At 39.1% G+C, this 21,743-nt stretch overlaps 1 protein-coding gene across 1 annotated transcript in view; it reads left to right on the top strand.

Annotated features, from left to right (window-relative positions):
- Window positions 1-13,973: 13,973 nt before the first annotated feature.
- Window positions 13,974-21,743, top strand: part of rgs17 (regulator of G protein signaling 17) — a 30,202-nt gene continuing 22,432 nt past the window's right edge. The window contains exons 1-2 of the mRNA XM_067421702.1: window positions 13,974-14,180; window positions 16,227-16,455. Of these exons, the coding sequence (XP_067277803.1) occupies window positions 16,453-16,455 (3 nt within the window). The 5' untranslated portion in view covers window positions 13,974-14,180; window positions 16,227-16,452. The remainder of the gene's footprint in view (window positions 14,181-16,226; window positions 16,456-21,743) is intronic.

Genomic DNA, 21,743 nt, shown 5'->3' with positions numbered 1-21,743 from the left:
ACGTAAGTCCAACTTCGTGAAGACGGATGCTCCCTGTAACCTCTCGAAAGCTGAAGACATCAACGGCAAAGGATAGGTATTCTTTACCGTGATGTTATTCAGCCCTCGGTAATCAATGCAAGGTCGCAGAGAACCATCCTTCTTCCCCACGAAGAAGAACCCCGCCCCCGCTGGAGAAGAGGAAGGGCGGATGAATTTGGAGGCTAGAGAATCAGAAATATATTTCTCCATGGCCTCCCTCTCTGGAATAGAAAGAGAGTATAGTTTGCCCTTAGGCGGAGACTTACCTGGGAGTAAATCTATAGCACAGTCATAGGGACGATGCGGAGGGAGAGAAGCAGCTCGGGACTTACTGAACACTTCCTTCAGGTCGAGGTACTCCGGAGGCACGTTAGACAGATTCACCGTCTCACTCTGAAAAACAGAACGAGAAACAGACGAACAAGCAGACACCAAACAAGACTCATAACATCTATCACTCCACGCAGACACAGAGTTTTGTCCCCAGTCAACCCTTGGATTGTGTAACTCCAGCCAAGGGTGACCGAGGACAACGGGAGCCAAAGGGGAGTCCAGGATGAAAAATGAAATGCGTTCTGTGTGGTTGCCGGAAGTGATCAGTGTAAGTGGTTCAGTGGTGAATGAAATGTCAGGGAGAACTTGTCCGTTGAGTGCGTTGACAGAAATGGTGTTCTTGAGTGCAATGGTGGGTATGTTAAGTTTGTGAGCAAGGGCAGAGTCAATGAAGTTACCTTCCGCTCCCGAGTCGAGGAGGGCGAGGCTGGAAAAATCCTGAGCTGCCCACAGCAATCTCACCGGGAGGAGAGTGGAGGATGAGGTCTTTTCCACGGAGATCCCGCCCGACAGTAGCCTTCCTTTTACCGCCGGGCGTGGTCTTTTACCGGGCAGGAGTCTAGCAGGTGTCCGTTCCCGCCGCAGTACAGGCGAAGACCACGGGATCTCCGTCTCGCCTTCTCCCGGGAGAGCCGAGCTCGACCCACCTGCATGGGCTCCGGGTCGAAGGTGTAGCTGACCGCATCCGTAGCGCTGGCCTGAGGGCATTCGACACTCCCATGCTGAGGCTCCATCCTGGACCTCAGCCGACTCAGACGAGCGTCCACCCTCAAAGCAAGGTCAATGAGACCGTCAATCTTCTCCGGAAGGTCGATGGCGAATATCTTCTTCTGGATGCGGTCAGCCAGCCCATGCAGGAACATGTCCCACTGTGCCTCCTCGTTCCACTTGCACTCGGCGGCCAGGGTGCGGAACTCGATGGAATAATCCGAGACCGAGCGGTTACCTTGGCGGAGCTCTGCGAGTTGACGTGCCGCTTCTCTTCCGGTCACCGCTCGGTCAAACACCCTTCTCATCTCTGCCGCCAGCGTCTGGAACGAGGAGCAGCAAGGATGTTGGTTCTCCCACACCGCCGTTCCCCATAGTGCGGCTCGTCCGGAGAGCAGGGTGAGGACGAATGCCACCTTGGATCTTCCCGTGTTGAAAGTCTGCGGTTGAAGAGCGAAAAACAAGGAACACTTGGTAAGGAAGGCTCTGCAATAATTGCTCTCACCGGCATAACTCTCGGGGGTAGGCAGACGTGGTTCCGGTTGCCGTGATGCAGATGGTGTGTGGGGAATCGGCGGTGGGTCGGGCACAGTGGGACCGACGAGTTGTTGCATCTGTTGGGTCAGCTCGGCCACCCGTGCCACCAAGGTGTGTACTGCCTGTCCTGTGGCAGTTAAGTTCGCCTCCTGCTGGTCCAGTCTCTCGTTGCTGCTGGTCAGTAGGGCGTTGATACTCGCTGAATCCATGGTTGGTCAGAGCGTTCTGTAACGGATTCACAGAGGCAGGATTCAATTGCAAGTAACTAGTTTATTGACAGAAGTGTCACAGAAGCCAAAACTCAGAACACAGAAGAAGTCCGGATAAGACGGAGCAGTGAGAGAGACTCTGTTGGCGACACGGGCAGGCTGTGAGCAGCAGTGACTCGGGAGCGCGGTTGAGGTAATCCGGGAAGGGATCCAGCGTTTCACGGAAGGGGGAAACGACAACCAACACGGAGACACAAGGGGAAACATCCAACAACGCTCTGACAAAGACAAGAGAGAAACAGAGAGACTAAATAGGGTGAAGGTGATGAGTTGCAGCTGGTGCAGGTGATCAGCCACAGGTGCGTGATGAGCCAATCCCAGGCTCCGCCCTCACCTACATTCAATACGCACCCAAGAGTGAGACAGGGAATCCATGAACCGTGACAATACCATGGTCAGTAAACCATTTACCAGTGGTTTTGGCACTGTGAGCAGGTGCCAGGTCGTGCTGAAAAACGAAATCTTAATCTCCATAAAGCTTTTCAGCAGATGGAAGCATGAAGTGCTCCAAAATCTCCTGATAGCTAGCTGCATTGACTCTGCTCTTGATAAAACACAGTGGTAAACCAACACCAGCAGCTGACATGGCAACCCAGACCATCACTGACTGTGGGTACTTGACACTGGACTTCAGGCACTTTGGCATTTCCTTCTCCCCAGTCTTCCTCCAGACTCTGGCACCTTGATTTCCAAATGACATGCAAAATTTGCTTTCATCCGAAAAAGTACTTTGGACCACTGAGCAACAGTCCAGTGCTGCTTCTCTGTATCCCAAAAGTGGCTTGACCTGGGGAATGCGGCACCCAAGCATCTGCCCATTTCCTGCACACGCCTGTGCACGGTGGCTCTGGATGTTTCTACTCCAGACTCAGTCCACTGCTTCCGCAGGTCCCCCAAGGTCTGGAATCGGTCCTTCTCCACAGTCTTCCTCAGGGTCCGGTCACCTCTTCTCGTTGTGCAGAAGCGTTTTTTGCCACACTTTTTCCTTCCCACAGACTTCCCACTGAGGTGCCTTGATACAACACTCTGGGAACAGCCTATTCGTTCAGAAATTTCTTTCTGTGTCTTACCCTCTCACATGAGGGTGTCAATGATGGCCTTCTGGACAGCAGTCAGGTCGACGGTCTTACCCATGATTGCGGTTTTTGAGTAATGAAAAGGGAGTTTTTAACAGCCTTAGGAATCTTTTGCAGGTGTTTAGAGTTAATTAGTTGATTCAGATGATTAGGTTAATAGCTAGTTTAGAGAACCTTTTCATGATATGCAAATTTTTTGAAACAGGAATTCTGGGTTTTCATGAGCTGTATGGCAAAATCATCAGTATTGAAACAATAAAAGACCTGAAATATTTCAGTTGGTGTGCAATGAATCTAAAATATGCGAAAGTTTAATTTTTATCATTACATTATGGAAAATAATAACTTTATCACAATATGCTAATTTTTTAGAAGGACCTATATATATATATATATATATATATATATATATATATATATATATATATATATATATATATATATATATTCAGCAAAGATGCGAACGAAAAGGCATTTACAGAAAAGAGAGTTCTATTTCAAATAAACGCTGTTCTTTTGAACTTTTTATCAAATCCTTAAAAAAAAAAAAAATAACAACGGTCAAAATCGGCAAAAAAAAGTTAAGAAAACTTAAGTTTAAGGCAACTAGCTGCAGAACATTTTTGAGTTTTCTCAACTTAGGGTCAATAATTTTTAGTTATTTAGTTATTAAACTTTTTTTAGTTATCTCAACTTTTTTCATGTTAAATAGTTTAATAAACTTTAAAAGCTGAATTTGTCATACAAAACATAAGGATTTTTCACAGTGAATTGGAATTAGACTGCACCCCCGTTGCACACAGCAACCCAAACGATTTTGGAGACATCTGTTGTATCAACAACATGCATGGACACTTGTCCTAAGGGCATTCTGAACAGTAGAAAGGCAAGGTCTGACCAGGGGCTGAATTTTTGACAGCAGCTCATTGCGATGGACACACCAGTGCTGAAGTTGTCTCATGGATCTGTCCAAGAGCCGTTAGCAAGGCTGTGGATGTCATTTGCACCAAGACCCTCTGAATCTGTTTCAGTGGAACTGCTGGACAGGCTCCATTGTGTTCTTCACCAATAGGAACACAATCTCAGTATGCTGGATAAGGTCCTCTTTGTTTGCCACCGAGGTAGATAGGATAAATGGGGGCGAACTGATTCACATAGTCAAGTCTGACTCTCTGAATGAGACAACAGAATAGGTGGGGAAGCACTAGCCAGGCCTCCATTCTCCGTGAAAGTGGTACCTTTCTCCGCGGGTCTCACGAGGGACTGGCTAGGGAGGCGTCAGGAAGTAGCATGTCCTCGAAACGCAAACTCCCTGCCTGTGGCAAAAGATGGAGGGCTGGGAGTGAGGAAACGGAGCGTCGCTCATAAGACCCACAAAGTGAGGAAATTTCCCTTTTTTGAGGATTTGGCATAACAGAACCAATGCGGAAACAAAAAAAATACTCCACTGGCCCTCCTCCAGGGGAAGGAGCAATGCATTTACCACATCCTGAGAAAGAGCTGTCCCTTTCAACTTTGGGTCACCCGTCTCAGGGCTGCTTCCCTGGCTGTTTGGAGGGTTTAGTGGCACCCTGGGGGACGGGCTGCATCGCCTTCCTGCAGGGGGCTCAACACCGTAGCTGAGCCGTGGAAGAGCACCTCCTGCAGGGGGGAGCATTTTGAGCAGACTGAGGGGCAGCCAGCGAAGCAGCCTGGTAGCAGAGGTGTCCCACGGGGACAGGATGTTTGCCTTATTGTCTCAGCCTGCTTCTGGAATGCAGAGAACTGCTGGGCAAAGTCCTTGACAGTGAGTGCATTTACATGCACACCAGTAAGCTGAAAAATCACAAATATCAGCTTATTGAAATAACCAGTTTTCCCCGTTCACATGCAAACCAGTAAGCTGACAACGCAAGTAAACCACGTTTACAAGACTAATAAACCAGGTTATTTCCTTGTAGTGACGTCAAAAATAATAATGTCTGTATCTGACTCAGAGCATTACAAATGTTACGTCAGTTGTGATGTTAAATAAAGCTTGCACCGTTTCAGCGGGAGATTTACGGCTCTCATGCAGAACATCTTTACAATTTTCTGGGTCTTAAAAGTGTATGCGTTTGTGATATATGTTCTTATTTCATGCAAAACGCTGAATGCATTTAAATCGGTTCTAAGTTTGTGTTTTTTGTCATCTATATCACACATGCGCACTTCAATAAGCCGACAGAAAGCAGGTTAATTCATTTACATGCCGCGCTAAATTGGGGTAAGAGGCAAAAAACTACCTGTGTTGATCGGTTTATGCTTAAGCTGTTTATGACCTTACTCCGATAAAAGAAAACGGCTCAATCGGCATGTAAACGCACACCCAATGTCGCTAAAGAGGCTGAGATGGGAGTGTCGAGAAAGCACACTCTGTCGACTTCTCACATCATGCAAGGATTATCCAGAGACAGTGCTCTTGCACCACCAAAGTGAACATTTTCTGTCTGAGGGTCCGTGCCGTGACTTTCATCGCTTTGAGGGTAAGGTCAATCGCCTTGTGCATTATGAGTGATTTGGCCTACAGGACGGCTGTCGTCTCACAGGTGCTGGACAAGTTTTGTGGATAAATCATCCATGTGGCAGCACTTTGCGGGCCCAAATGCACCGCAATTGCACATTCGACCTGGAGAATCCCCACAAACCTCTTGACCGATCGCCCCACCATCGAAGGTGGTGAGAAAGGAGGAACTTTTGAAGCAGATTTTGGCACTGATTTCCATACTGTCAAAGCTCTTCTTGCACTTCTATCTTTGTATCAAGCTCAAAGCCCAGAAACATCTAGCTGTGCTATATTGAAATAGAAAACAGTTATGTTATTTAAAATTGTAATAATATATCACAGTACTACTGTTTTGTCAAATAGCCTTGGTGAGCATAAAACACTTTCAATACAATATTATTCATATTAAGGGAACCTGCAGTCTAGATGGGAAAGTGCCCTCAAACAACTGAAGGGTTGAGAAGGGAAGCTTGCTGGCAGGTGAAGGACATAATGGACCAGGATAGAGTGTTGTGCCACCAGCAATCATAAAGAGATGTGGACACCAGGACTGAGAATGATACTCCCACAGGGGCACATAAATCACAGCTAATGATACTTCAGACACAACGAGACATGGGCATACAATCAATAATTGACATTTGACTCAAAAGCTGGGAACTGAGGCCATCAGTCTGAAAGAAATCTTTATAGGTGAGATTCAATGAAGGCTCATGAAGCCATCACTGCCATTTGGTGCGCTGTAAAATGTATTAAATTGACTTTAGTTAAAAAAAAGTGAGGAAACCGATTTTCAAGTAAAGTAGCGTATTATTTTTTTGTTGGCAAAACTTAACAAAATTTGTAAAGAAAACTTGTTAATGAAGTATACTTAACTCTAAATTATTAGTTGTGTTAACTTGTTATTAGTGCTCACATTAGTAGGAAAATATTAGGAAACAGATTGCCTTAAAATTCTCAAGTAAGCTGAACTTAGAAAAAAAGCAACCAAGTGAAGTGAAGTGACTAAGTGAAGACAAAAAGCAACAAGTGAACTCCATTCAAGACTTATTTATTAATTAATCGGTTTCCACGTTTTCTTCAAGTAAAGTGAACTTATTTTTAGTAGTTCACCTAGCATGAATGCACTTCAGTTTATGTGACGCTCTCCCAAAGTATTTAGTTGTATTTTCAATAACATTCAAGATGACTGGAAAATGAGTGAATGCAACTAAGAAGAACGATGACTTCAGAAGTGGAGGAAATTAATGAAAAGTCTATTGCCCCGCCTCAACCATTTTTTTTATTTTACAAAATGGTACTCAAATCAGTCAAGTATAATGTTTACTTGGGTTTTCTGAGTAACAAATGCATTAGAATGCAAATAGTTCAGTTCAATATTACAATTTTTTTTTTAAGTAAGTTCAACAAAAGATTGGACATTAAGTAAAGTTAATTAAAAAGTCTAAGTAAGAACAACTATTGGATTTTACAGTGTGTGCAGCCACCAGACAACTGAATCATTTGAGACAAAACTTTTTGGGTGAAGTGTGGAAGGTGTGAAAAGGTTATCTGCCAAATTCTAAAAAAAGAGATGGCCGTGTAAATGTCATGAGAGCGTGAAAGATGTGTCTCGCGCATTTCATTCAGATGTGGCAAAAAAGTTCACTCAAGTTTGTCTGCCTGGAATTGCCTTTCAGATGTTCATTGTATTGTGACATTTATGCTTTGATCTGCTGATCTCACTGAAGAACGGAAGTGTGAAGAAAAGTTTGTGTTCACAAAACATTTTATCTTACTGCTAAGAGTTCTCCTAAATAGCAATAAAAGTTAAGAGATTTCTCTAAAAACCTATTCACAAGCTGCTGAGAACTTTTACTAAGGAATAGAGAGAAGTTTTAAGCTAAGAGTAAGGGCGGGGTTGACCTCGTTGCCATGGATGATGTCATCACGCTTACTAACTATGCCCACAGGGATTGGCTGATAGGGCAGGGGTCTCTGTCAGTGATTTAATAGAAATATTGTAGAGGTATCATGTTGGTTGCCATATTCAAATAAATATTTAAAAATAAAAATGTTGCCATATTTTAAAAAGTAGGGTAAAAGTGTCACTATTAAACAAGTATATGTTAAGCTAATTGTCAGCCTCTTACATGTCTGCATCTAAAGATATTGCAGAATTCAAGCGAAAATTATGTTTTATGAACAGTGTAGGCTATGGAATGGGCACTATCTAATCAGCTCAAGAGGAAGTAGACAGTATACACTGCCAACTCACCTAGCTTGATAGTTTTCTGCATCCCTCCGCCCTCCCCGACGAGTCACTATCGGCCCAGCTGGGGATATGAAGGAGTACTCAGGTTTTGGGCTAAATTCAGAGCTTGGAAGTGTAAGAGAGAAAGTGCTTTCATATGGTTTTAGCTCATTTAAGCGATAATATGCTTAATAAAATACTCTTAGGGCAAAAATGTAGAGTCCAAAAATTAGGACTGACATGCCCATTCATTTTAAATTATTTTACTTAATTTGCCTAAATCAGTAAGTTTGGAGCTACTTTTAGCCATAAGATGAAAACAGCCCAAGGTGTACAATCTGAGCTACACCATCACAACATAACAAACACTTTTAAGTTTGATTGGAGACTACCCACATAACAATTTATTTCTGGCCCAACAGCAATTCATTACCTGTGGCCCAGACAAGAAAAGACAAGGGGCACACATTTTTGACTTTCTCAGTTTGTGTAAATCCACTTGGGGTTTAGCGTATTTATTTTTTCCCCACATTAATTGCACACATGTCTAGTACAGTTGTGTGGTTTAGTTTCATTAATACAGTGTATAGTTTTTTCTTGATTTACCCTGAAAGAATGGAAGTGAAATGTGACATCATGCCTTATAAGTGGGGTATGTTGTAACATGTGAGGGGGCACATTGTAACATGACCAAATGAAAGCTTAAAATGTTACCTGATATAATCAAAAAATATACAAGATAAACTTAAATATTTTGTCAATAAAATACAAATATTAACTTAAAATAAAACAATGGCATTTTTTATCAATAACAATATACACACTTTTGAGTTTGAAAACAAACGCATCGCTAATATAGCTATACATCATAATTAAAAACATAATAATAATGAATAATTTCTGAACATTGACTCTCAGTCATTATTCACCCTTTCTCATGGTTTCTAAAAAAAAATCAAAAGTATAGAATATAATATCGTATTTCTAATAGGGGCTTATTGTAACGCAACTCATCCCACTTGCACAACTGGGATTTAAACCATGGCTCGGGTCTTCTGCTGGTTAGATCAGCATTAAATAATGATCTCAACTGTTAAATAACAGATATAAGATTAAAATAATATCAGATTTGTCTTATTTTAAATAAACACAAAAAACAGAGATGAAAACTAAACATAAGAAATTTACTTTTGTTATGGTTAAATAAATGTTCAGTGATATTCCAAAGATTTTTTTAATTTGTTCACAATTTTTTCTCTAAATAGCGTTGATATAGCAACTAGTAAAGACACAACGTTTCGTCATCCTGGCATGTGTGGAAAGGGTTAAACCATGCGTCTAACCATGTGTTAGGTTGTGCCTCGTGCTCCCCTACATTACATTCATATTACACACAATAGTGATTGAGAGGCAGCTGACCATCTACATTTGATCCCCATTTAGTCTTATTGATGTCTAGGGGAAACAACTGAGATATTAAATAGGTCTGATTTGTGTTTTTTGTTTACCATGGTTGGTGATACAGTGAAGGTTTCTTTAAATTAGGGTTCAAAATACATATTCTTCAATGAATAACAAAACAAACTTCAATCGTAGCAGTGGACGTTTACTTTCAAGTCTTAAGCGCAGCATGCCCATAAAAACCAATTGTTCCATGAGAGAGGCTAAAAACCAGGATAGAAAATAGCCTATTACTTATTTATTATGATATTTTTGAATGTAAAAACCATGCAAACATCATAAGTTGACCTCAGACAACAGTTTAAAAAAATAAAAAAGCCAGTTCATGACACCTTTAAACAGTCTTCGATTGCTTTTGAACAAAGCATAATTGCTGTTTCCAAGGTATATCATCGACTGATGGCTGAGGAGGGATTTGTTTCCAGTACGTGATGTAATAAGATCTTGATTGTTAAATGTAAAATATGGAATGTGAAAATGAAAATTGGGGGGCAACTCAAGGGCAGACTAAAATAAGTATGTATTTAACAGGCACTCTGCCATAACAGCTACAAACCATGTGCCAAGGATGAAGGACTTTTTATGTCCTTTTATGTATTGAACTTAAACCTTTTGTTATAAGTCCCTTAAAAAATCTCCCCAGATCACTAATTAATGTTCACCACAACAATTTGGACAAGGCCTTTACAGAGGTGATAAATGTCAAAATGATATTTCATCAAAAGGTTATGGGACTTTGACACTGCATTCTGTGAAGTAATGAGCATAGATTTTTCTTAATTTAAATGCTTTTAACTTAATACGCCAGCCTTCCCTCCCCACGTGCATCAATGAGCCTTGGCCACTCATGATCCAGTCGCCGGTTGGCCCGTTTCACCACTGTTCCTTCCATGGATAACTTAGATACTGACCACTGCAGACCAGGAACACCCCACAAGAGCTGCAATTTTGGAGCTGCATAATACCCAGTTGTTGAACCATCACGTTTTGGCACTTTCCTGCTACTAACACATCAACTTCGAGGACAAAATGTTCACTTGCTGCCTAATATATCCCAACTTCTATAGGTGCTGTGATATGAAAAGATAATGCGTTTTCTTCACTTAACCTGTCATGTTATGTCTGATCAGTGTGTACAGTATGTCCAAAGGTATTTATATGGATATGAGTATAGCCCCAGTTTCACAGACAAGGCTTCCCAGATTAAAATGCATGTTTTTTCAAGATATGTCACTCCCATTGTTTTGTCTCAAGTTCCTAATCCTGGCTATTCTAAACCCTGTCTGTGAATTCAGGCCTATATGTCATTTAATCATTCCACACCTGTGTTGGTATATTGGTAATATAGATGTTGAGATAATGAGGCAGTTAAAGTCAAAAGGCCAGATCATTTAGTACATTTAAGGCCCTAACAATTCCACAATATTACAAGATAAAATCTATTGCATTTTTAAAAGTTGTCTTTTGTGAAATCAATACAGAAGAGCAAGACGAGAGACAGATTTAACTCAAGATGGTTAGTAAATGAAATTGACCTAAAATAATGTACTGTAGGCAAATAACTTTTTTTGTTTTCAATTTTTTTATTCATGGGTTTTCATTTTATATTTATTTGAGGTAGACTTCATATAAGACATCTTCTCTCTCTCTCTCTCTCTCTCCCCCCCCCCCATGGTTTCAAAGACAAGGCCTAACCTTGACCTAGACTAAAATGTTTGAGTTATTTTAACTGAGAGTAACTTGCACTCGCATATCTTAAAATATGTCACTTCCATTGTTTTGTCTCAAGATGCAAACTAGAATTTTTTTTTTTTCTAAGGCATATTTATAAAATGCCCTAATTGAACTAAGGCTTAATCCTTGTCTATGCCCTGTTTGCAGATAGTCACCATTTGTACTGTTGTTTTGTAATGTATGAATATGAAGGTATTCCGTATTAGTCTTTTACCTGAATTTTTGCCATGTGTTGTGCTTTTTGGTTAATAGAAATTTCTGTATACAATTATTATGTCCTGCCAGAAATGAACAGTACATTTTCTATCTTTTCGGTTTATATATAGCCATATATATAGAAATAAAAAAGAATAAAACATAAATATAGAAAGAATATAATGGTATATTGCATCCTAAGGACCAACTGTACCTTTTAACGGTACAGTTAGCCTATACATTTTGTTCCCTGCATGGGGATTGTAATTGCCCTCCATTGTACCTTTTTTTCATTGAGTGTGTAAACAAATAAAGTAGAAAATGTCCTAATTTTCTGCCAGGACATCCTGATCATAAATATAATCACCCACAGCTATGTATCTGTGATGATTTCTAAAAAGAATATTGTAAATGTGTGAAGAAGTGTGGTGGTCATATATGCAAATGTGTTGTTCCAACCCTGACGAATCACAAAAACCCACATACATTAATTCACATTTGTATTCTTGTCGCATTTGTGTTCTCACCAAGAGAGTGTTTGTACTTGTACCCTTTATACAATGCATGTAACCAAAGATATGCTACAAATCAAGCAATTTAAATACTAAACCTCAAGTGTTAATAAAAATGCTAATATGGCAAACATTGGCTTGCACTGCTATAGATTTAGGTGACTCGAGTCACATATTAAGATTAATAGAAGGAACATGACAGGCTTTGCAGAAGCTGTCAAGGACAAAACCCTGTATTCAAGCAAATCATTCAGACTCTCAAAAACATACAGCATGCACTTATAATTCACATTTAAAATAAATCCCAAATAATCGGACAGGGACAAATCCCTGAACCCAACCCAGGGGTATTTTGTTAGATCAGATTTTTTTTTTTAAACAAGATCATGATGATACATGATTCCACTGTCCACAGAACCAAGCAACATGGAAACATAACTTGTTGGCTTTTATCTTTTGTTTACCTTTTATTGTACATTTTAGTATCTGATGTCATTTATAGCACGACATTAGGTTATTTGCTCTACAATAAAAATAACTGAAAGCAAGGGTGTGTGTGTGTGTGTGTGTGTGTGTGTGTGTGTGTGCGCGTGTGTGTGTGTGTGTGGGGGGGGGGTTTGGGTAGATCAGCTATTATGACTGGAAATTAACTTCAACATCTTTCACAGGTGCAAGAAGCAAGTTTTATTAGTCAGGGGACGAGCTATAGCTCCAAGACATAGGTGGGCTTCCTGTAATTTCTTTAATCATACAGCAGAGGGGTGATTCAATAATATAAAAAAACCAATATCAATAACAGGTTTATACAATGTGGATATAATAGCCACAAGCTTATTATGTATGATGTGGTATTAGAAATGATGTACCATTATAAATTTTACTTACATGTTGTTGTTAAACAGAATATTTCAATAATATTAAGCATCAATGATGACTTTGAAGACTGTACCAGATCTGAAGTTATGCTGTTTAAAAGCCTCAAACAAGGCACTACAACAGATTTGTAAGATAAAGCATGAAAAGGAAGATGCTGAGTAAATGTCAGCTTTGATAAGATTATAAAAATAATATTTTGAAAACCGCTACGGATCATGTGTCATTAACATCAATTCCCTGCTGGCAATCTAGCGTAACAACAAAGAGCTGTAGTATCTGCACCTCACAGGCACAATAAAGAGAGAAGCATCAGACTGATAGAAGTGGTCACTCAAGGCTTATCCTACTATGACCAGAGCGCTGTGGTCTCAGTGCCTCCTAGTGGATATTAAAGTGTTGCAATGGTGGCTTGTCTGTTCACGCTATCTTTGAGCTGTTCTTTGAGAAATGCATTAAAACAGACATCTTAAATATTCATGTATATTCTTTGTTCTTGGCTTGCTTTTGTGTGCGTGCGTGCGTGCGTGCGCGCGCGCGCGTGTGTGTGTGTGTGTGTGTGTGTGTGTGTGTGTGTGTACAGATATAACTTTGAGTGACAAATGATATAGTCATCTATAATTTTCTGATTTGTATGTATCTTGGCAACTCATCTCTATAACTGAATTTGAATAGACCGAGAGATTTTTAAGTGTCAGGAAAAAACATAATACAATACAAATGCATAAAAAAAATATTTGTTGCTTCATTACACCTTCATTATTTGTTGCTTCATTATTTATTTCATTACACCTTATGAGAATTAAAATATATATATATATATACCTTTCACGGGGCTAGAAGTACTTTGTATTTTAATTTCCTTATTGGATTGGTGGTTATTTTCCTCCTTTACATTTTTTGCTGTTCTGTTACACATAACATGAATTTGAACATCAAAATGTATACATTTAAATTGTCTAAAAGAGACAGATTTGCTGGAAATTATTGTGTTGTATTGTACATTACATATTGTGGGCCTATATTTGTTATTTTAGTTTATTTACACTATAGTAGCAGCGTATTTGTATAGTTAAAATGATATATTTTGGTCTTTAGCAGTATATATGTAAATGTGTAGGCAGGCTATAATATTGTATAGGTAAAACATTTTTGGCAATATTAAGTAGGCCTAGCTGAAATTGAAAACAAAGAAAAATGAATGAATAATGAATGTTTGGCCCCTGAAACCACGAGAAACCAACATGAAACCATTATATTCACGCTTCTCATTTGTAATACATTATACATTTTCAAGGTAGGCCTAACTATTACAAACCAGTAGGAGAATTTCTCCTTTTACAACAAAAAGGAATTTAGGCACTTTTATTGTAAGCCATAGAACGTTTTTACGTAGACTATGTGTTGTATACGTATATTTATTAGTGCAGGCAGTTATTGTGAGATAGCAGAATCTCAGCCTGTCATTGCACCTCTGCCTCTGCACCCTGTCCGCAGCTCGCGCTCCGTGAGCTGACAGCTTCGCCGCGCATGCGCAGGGCGTCTCCACTGGCTCGCTCGGTGCTGAAGTTGGGCGGATGGACGGAAAACACCGCTGATGGAGATAAAACGGCAGCATGCAATCTCAACGCGTGATACCCCCGATATCCGCATAAACACGTGTAACGACACCCTTTTAGAAGACTGACATCTAGAACAAAAGGGGTAAGGCGACATACGCTCTTTAACGGTCTCGGCGATACCGCTAGCTCGCCAGCTAACGCGCTAGCCGTTGCCTCCTTGCGTTTAGAAAATCAAAGAGCCGCTGCGAAAATGTAATAAAGTGTCAGCTACACTTCATTTGTCTAAAATAGCGCTGCTTTAGCGAACAGTTTGCCCATTACTTTCAAAATCACGTCGCTGTTTTGTGATAGAAATTGTTTGTGCTTTACCTGCGATGACTTTAGTAAAGATGCTGGCTGTGTCGGAAAACCTAGCGAGATGCCTACTTAGACAGCATTTTTGGACATTATTCGCGCGGTCGAAACGTTTCAACAGCATTTACAACGCTCGACGGCGTTGGGGATTTTGTATGGGCGTTCAAACAATCATTGGTGTTTCAACGATAAATAAAAATGCTGTCTAGGTAGGATCCTCTGTAGGATTTTGACACAGCCGTTTTGATTCCACAGACAGCCACTGCAACGGGAAATGAAGGCGAATAGCGGGATGACAGTTTATAACAAAATAATACAATGCTCCGTTTTGTGTATATATATATATATATATATATATATATATATATATATATATATATATATATATATATACGGAGCATTGCATTATTTTATTATATGTGAGACTTTAAACTGTGACTTTGTCCAAATTTATTTTCTATATTTACATTCACAACCATGCCTACAATTTCCTCACATTTGACCTTAAATAAAGACGGAAGGTCTGATTTGTTTTATTCCTCGGACTTTCCAGTAGTTTTTTTTATTGTTGTTTTTTTGCTTGCATTCAGTTAACAGCCGACTGATATTAAGAGTTTCCTTCCGGAGGAGGGATTGCTCGACCATTCATCATCATACAAGTTTTAAAGTTCCTCCCAGTCACTCGTGCTTCTGTTTTTAAAATGCTGCTGGTTTTGTGAAACGTTCTGTTAAATTTGGGAAACCTTTAAGGTGTCAAAAAAGATGACATGCAATGAAATACACAGTGTGTAACTTTTAAACAACGTTGTTTTACTTTTGAACACTTAAAATACACAAAAATAGACTGTAAATGTATACTATATACTTCAGTATACTTTACTTCCTTCTATTGATGATATACTCAGGTTTACAATTTGCTGTGATAGATAATGTAAGATTAATTGTTACTGCAGAGTATTGCCTTGCAGAAGTATTTACTTATTTTTATTCTTCCACAATGTCTTGTTAAAACATACCCAAAATTGGAATTAAATATTTGTAGTTTGAAAGTTTACTTTTAGGAGTTATTGTGTCAAATAGTAATGGAGGACAGTATTTTAGCATTTTAAAATGATGATTTTATGTGGACAGTATCACTGAATAATTCACTCTTTCCTTTCCAAAATGTTGTCTTATATTCCCCATTGAAAACTCAAATGTACTTAATAACCAAATTACTTTAATATTGTTAAATGGAAGGAAGGTAATTAGTACTTAAAAAAAATAAATTAGTGATTTTCTCATTTACAATGTAGATGAAATGGAAGTAGTGAGATATCTTTTCTTCCGTATTGTGACATACATCATCTGAGTGAAACAGATTATCAACAAAAAAAGCCTGTTGTTGACTGGATTTTGAGTTGTGGATGAATGTGAGCTTGCAGGGGTGGTGTTTAAGAGGACTAATGATTAGAGAAATCCTGCATACCATAACCAGAGAGAAATAAATCGTTTTCACCAGAAGGACCATCATGATTAACATTACGTGGTCAATTCAAAAAGTAGTCAAAAGTAGACTTTAACGTTATTTGCATTATTTATAAAACTGCTTCTTTTGTCATTTTATACAGTATTTTTTTTTTCAATCAACCACTAATTAAACAAGAATTAGACGATAAAAAATGACACCAGAAGTAATCAGACTAAAAATGTAATCTAAAAGATTTACAAATTTGAATAATATAATTTGTAATCTGTGTGCCAATTATTACTGTTATTCTTTTGTTTCGAACTCTGGAGTAAACTTATAACCCAAGATTAAAGCAGTTCTGATGCTTTCTTTCTGATTTCTCAGATGTCTTATCCTGGATCATTTAGCCCTTGACTCAAGGAAAGGGTGTGCCTGCAAATACCAGGTGTTTGAAACCTACCTCCACCCACCTCCTGCGTTCTCCATCAGGCATGATAAGAGAAGACACAAAAAGCCACGATTTGTTTTCCAGCACTCTGCCCGTCTCAACGTTTGACATTACCGTCATGATTTTCTTACCTGATCTTCGGATGGATCGCTGCTAATTTGCATGGTAAGTCAGAAGTGGTTCTCTCCTAGATTGATTGCAAATGCATTGATGATGTGGAAAATCACGGTGATGCGATGCAGCGAAAGGTGAGAAACGTGGGTGAAATTGGCCCTGGTGTGATTATCGCATGTATCGGAAGTGTGGTGTGACATGTTTCTCGAGTTAGGCTTTGTGGGTAACGGCTCTAGGAGGCTTCTGTTGTGCAGCCAGCCATGGTCTGTGCTATGCATCACTTGCTGCCCTGGAATGTGTATAGGGAAATGTGCACAAGGGCGCACAAGACTTCCAATGGGAGAACGGGGTCAGAGGCGGGACGACTGCGGCATCTGAGCATGCTCATGCAAAGGCATATTCACACATTGTAATGCAATTCCTGAGTGCAGACTGTAACATATTTTTAAAGAAGGCAGTGAGCCCTTAAATGCTTGTTATTAGAAATATATTTTGTTATTAAAAATACGTTCAGATTATAAAAAGCATTAATCCATTCAGCAGTATTTTTTTTCTTTGAATATGTGCAGTATGTGTCTAAAATTGAAAATGTCCCTGATTCTGATTGTTCATTTGTGGCTGTTGTCCAGGCCAATACTGTTACCTTTTGTCTTTTTTATGTTCCACAGATGAAATAAATTCATACATGTTTGAAACTTGAGGTTGAGTAAATTATGATAGAACTTTCATTCTTTTTGGGTGAACTATCCCTTTAAAGCCCTGGAAATGCACACATATACATTTATATTAAATGAACAATTTTGACACAATATTTACCCGAAATTCACCACAAATATTCGAAAACATAAACTGTGTATTATCCACTAGCAAGGCTCTTGTAACTGACACAATGTAGAACTAATGCATCTGTTAATTTATTAGCCAATAATCTAAAAATTGCTGAACATAAACTGATACACACTTATCTGAGCTAGTTTTTTTCTTTTTAGATTATCATGTAATAATCTAAAATGTAATAAAGTAGGGCTGGGACAACGCGTCGATGTCATCGATGACGTCGACGCAAAAAATATGTTGACGCAAAATATGCGCGTCGATTCGTCAGACTCAAAATAAAGATGGTGGCGCTGGAGAGTAGTAGCAACCATAGATATACATAATAAAGTATATTATGTAATTAAGTATATTATTTATTATGTATATCTATGGTAGCAACACGAGTGGCTCCTCAGACTTTCAGAAGTGCAAGGCTTGTGGGTTGGCGCGCGGCGCGCATGGAGCAAGCGCTCTTAACACAGGCGCGCATGCACGCGTTTTGTTGTCACGGCTACATAAACAAATTTCTGCACACAGGAAGACAGATGTTTTGGTAATATTTTATGTATTTTAATCACAAAAACAAACGTTTGCATCAAGTGAAAGCATCGGGCACATTGGCTACCTACGTAATAAGCTGTTTTAAATTTAAAATGTTCACTGTCTAATCGCGCTGATGTGACCAAGGGTATCCATCCTCTAAGTGAGCAGTTTCATCCCAGGACTATTCCGTTTTTAAACGGAATATTGGCGCCCGTAATGCACTCTACATGTAACTGTTTTCACTGTCATGCCACGGGGCTGTGTGGCGTTTTCTCTGCCTCTGCACACTAAGCGTGTCTGACGCGGCACTGCTGCTGCTATTGATGCGGAGGGAAGCCCTATTCTTAATGTTAAACATAAATAGCCTACTGATACAGCAAAGACAACGTCGGCAGTAGCCTATTGACCATATATCTATGATATTGACGGCACAGGCAGTGTGCAAACTCCAACCTGTTTACGTGGGAGCCGAAACAAAAACGGACACGCCACGCAGCCGAGACGCTCACGGCACGCTTCAGTGTCCCCGGATTTGATTAACCAACTTGTTGATATTTAATCGATGGGCGTAGCCTGTAGGCTGAGTTGCATACATAGAAAAATCATATATTGTGTTTCTTTGTTGTTGGTTTATAGCCTACTTAGCTATTTATTTGTGCTTGTGTGTGTGTGTGTGTGTGTGTGTGTGTGTGTGTGTGTGTGTGTGTGTGTGTGTGCGTGTGTGTGTGTGTGTGTGCACTTTGTTATGATTTTATTGAATGCATTGTTCTTGTATAGTCTTTTACTTTGGAATTTTAAAAGCAATAAACATATATTGGAATGTTAAGGAATTAGTTTTTTTCATTCAGATAATTAAATCAACATGTATATTGCTATTAGGCAATTAAACCGAATCGGTCAGAAAAATTAATCGTTAGATTAATCGATGCATCGAAAAAAATAATCGCTAGATTAATCGTTTAAAAAATAATCGTTTATCCCAGCCCTATATCCTAGTCTGGTTGTATAATTGTTTTTTCCTCAATACACAACTTTATCTTTTACATATTGTGGAGAGTTGTTTGTGAGTGCTCTAGATGTGAACAAAGGAACTCCTCAGTTGGTTTTGCATCAGGATGCATATTTTCCACTGCCTGGCACTGAATAACTGATAGTAGTTAAGTTTTGCATATCTGGTTTATATAGCTCCATTATGGTAAACTCTTAAAGGGTGTTCACATTACATCTCAGACACACTGAGCTTTTATCACCAGGTAGAAGGGCTGTTTATCGCAACATTTTTTTAAGTGAAATTATGGATTTAGAGGTAAGTTTTCTGTTTCAAGATATCGTTTTAACTATAATTTACCTACAACATTATAAAATATTATAATAGTAACCTATAATATGAAAGATACATACATTCATAGATGATTAAGAGATTCAGATATAATATATAGCATATGTAATATCAGTAAAGCTGAGTTTATTTTGATGCTGTGTAATGAGACCTACTATCACCCAATACTAATTGCAGATTCTATTAAAATGGTGACTTTCATATGTAATTTGCGTTATTTATTTGAGAGAGCAAATTATGTGTAATATATTTAAAGTTAACAAAACAGATTGTTCTGTGGTTTTTGTCCTTTATCACAGCAACGCATTTCAGTCGGAAGTAATCTTTAAATTATGCACTACACGTTGCAACAAAAAGTCAGCCAACCAAATGCCCTGTGGTTATGTGGTTATGGGATATTTGCTAATAGCATACTGGGAAATTATCATTTGATACCATCCCAGACCTCCAGCTTGTCTGTTTAGTGGCCAGAATGTTTGTTCCTAAATATTTGGATCAGATATCTTGGTGATGTGATATGGTGTTTGTGCTGTCAAACCCTGGCAAAAGATCCCTTTCCAATAAGTTTTGTGCTAAAATGAAGAAATTTGACAGGGGTGGGGTCAGACTCGTAGCGTGGGTCATCATGTTTACCAGTGTTTCCAGTGTATTATCACATTTGTTTAATTTGTGATGCACGCAAACAACTTGTAGAGCTTAAAGTAATTTGTTGAACAGAGTACAGTGCTGGGGTTAAAGGGAGAGTTCACACAAAAATTAAATGTATGCCATCATTCATTCAGCCTTGTCTTTTGAAACAATTTTGACTTAAACTTTTTCTATTAGTCAGAGAAACCTATAATAAAAACCAAAGTATACTTGGGCCATCCATGTAATGCGATGGTACCTGTGATGTAATTTTCGTCATCATGAGGGTCCGCGGATGGTGCGTGCGTGTACAACGGTGCATGTGTCAGTGATTAGAACCCTTGAAAACAAAAGTCCAATTGATCGTGCGCACACATCGAACAAGTTTTTTTTGGCAGCCAATGAGTACAACGCTTGACGATTACTTTTTTCCCAGGGAGCCCCCATGCTTGTAAGCTGAACATTTTTGGAGCGCACATTTAAAATCTTTAGAGACAATATTTATCAAATAATGTTTTATCTTAATAAAAGGATACAAGGAGACATTTACAAGCAAAATTGTATTTATTGGAATACAAAAGTACACAAGGTTTTCAAAATGTCCTCCTTCAAACTATTTAATTATGTAAATATTTATAGGCCTACTTTAAACTGAATATATACAAGGCATGTGGCGGAATAAAATATTCATTTAATAATTGCTGAAGCTTTTATCATGGTATTGAAGTAAGTTACAAAACTAGTATTTATGAATCTTTGTTTCTATTCTCTACCCTGGTTTTGAGGCTCTCTCCTACACGCTCAGGTTTTATGGGCGTGCTGCACTGAAGACTTGGAAGTAAACACCCACTGCTGAATAAGATTAGCATAGCTTAGGGCTCAAAAAGATTTGCATATCTAAGGTCTCACAAAACGTCTTCATTAAACAAACACAGTGATTTATCTCTTATCAACCCGGGACTGATTGGAATGTTTTTTTTTTTATTACTTGGCAGGTCCGATCGGTGGATATAAGCATGGGCCGTGTATCATATACATACACGCTCCAAGTACTTTGCAGACAGCATTGTCAAAACTTCCGTGATTGTATTTTTTCCTTCAAATATCAAGTCGAGAGAGTTTTGGTAGCCCATCTGAAAAACACATAGCCCTAGGATGTTGGGCTTTGCGAGCCCTTGTCCATACATGTCCCAGTCTGAATATGAATTGCAATGAACCAATAAAAACACAAATAAATAATTATTTAGCCTTTGACAGCATGCTAAAGTATGTTCTGTTAGACACGTACACACAGTAGATATTAAACGATCAGTAACACTGCAATTTCATCACATATAAAAGAGATTGCTTCTAACTTTCATGTAATCTCATCCTGTCTGCAAATCCAGTCTAGTTTAAAAACTAATCTGTGGTAAAATAAAGGAACAAATGTGCAATGTCATCCCCACGTGAGCTGGATATTCATTCAAAATAAAGTTCATCCATGCATTTATAATATTGGATTCCGAATAAGCTTAGAAGTCGGATCCGGTTTAGCTTTATGTAGGCCTATGTGATGTCAGGTACGAGTTGGTGGACGGGGCTACAGAATCAGGCATTGTTCATCTTATGTTGAGGTGGTGTTTCACCACACAATAAGGTGTGGCACATTCTGAGATCGATCGTTTGCTGGGCCTGGCATTTAAAAAAAAAAGCTTTTCTGTGACTAACAAGGACGTTTTTAGCTCTGAAACTTACAGGATATTCTTATATTACCATGACCTTTTGTATATCAAAAGCTCAAGGGAAAGTTGATTTCTCAATTCATGACCCCTTTAAATCAACTCTGCTTGAAGCTGAATTGTCACATTAGGTCCTTCGCTGTTTTTCCATCTCCAAATTGAAGACCGCTTAAAATGCTAAATAAGAAAAGCGTTTTGACCGATTGTTTGGTTTTGCAGATTAATCGGCACAGATAACCGATTGCTGTAACAATTCACCCTTTACAGCAAGTTTGATTGACCTGCGATCTGAC

Source organism: Pseudorasbora parva, chromosome 17 (genome assembly GCF_024679245.1).
Source record: "Pseudorasbora parva isolate DD20220531a chromosome 17, ASM2467924v1, whole genome shotgun sequence".
In the NCBI taxonomy this organism is placed as follows: Eukaryota; Metazoa; Chordata; class Actinopteri; order Cypriniformes; family Gobionidae; genus Pseudorasbora; species Pseudorasbora parva.
This window is presented reverse-complemented; position numbering and strand designations above follow the sequence as displayed.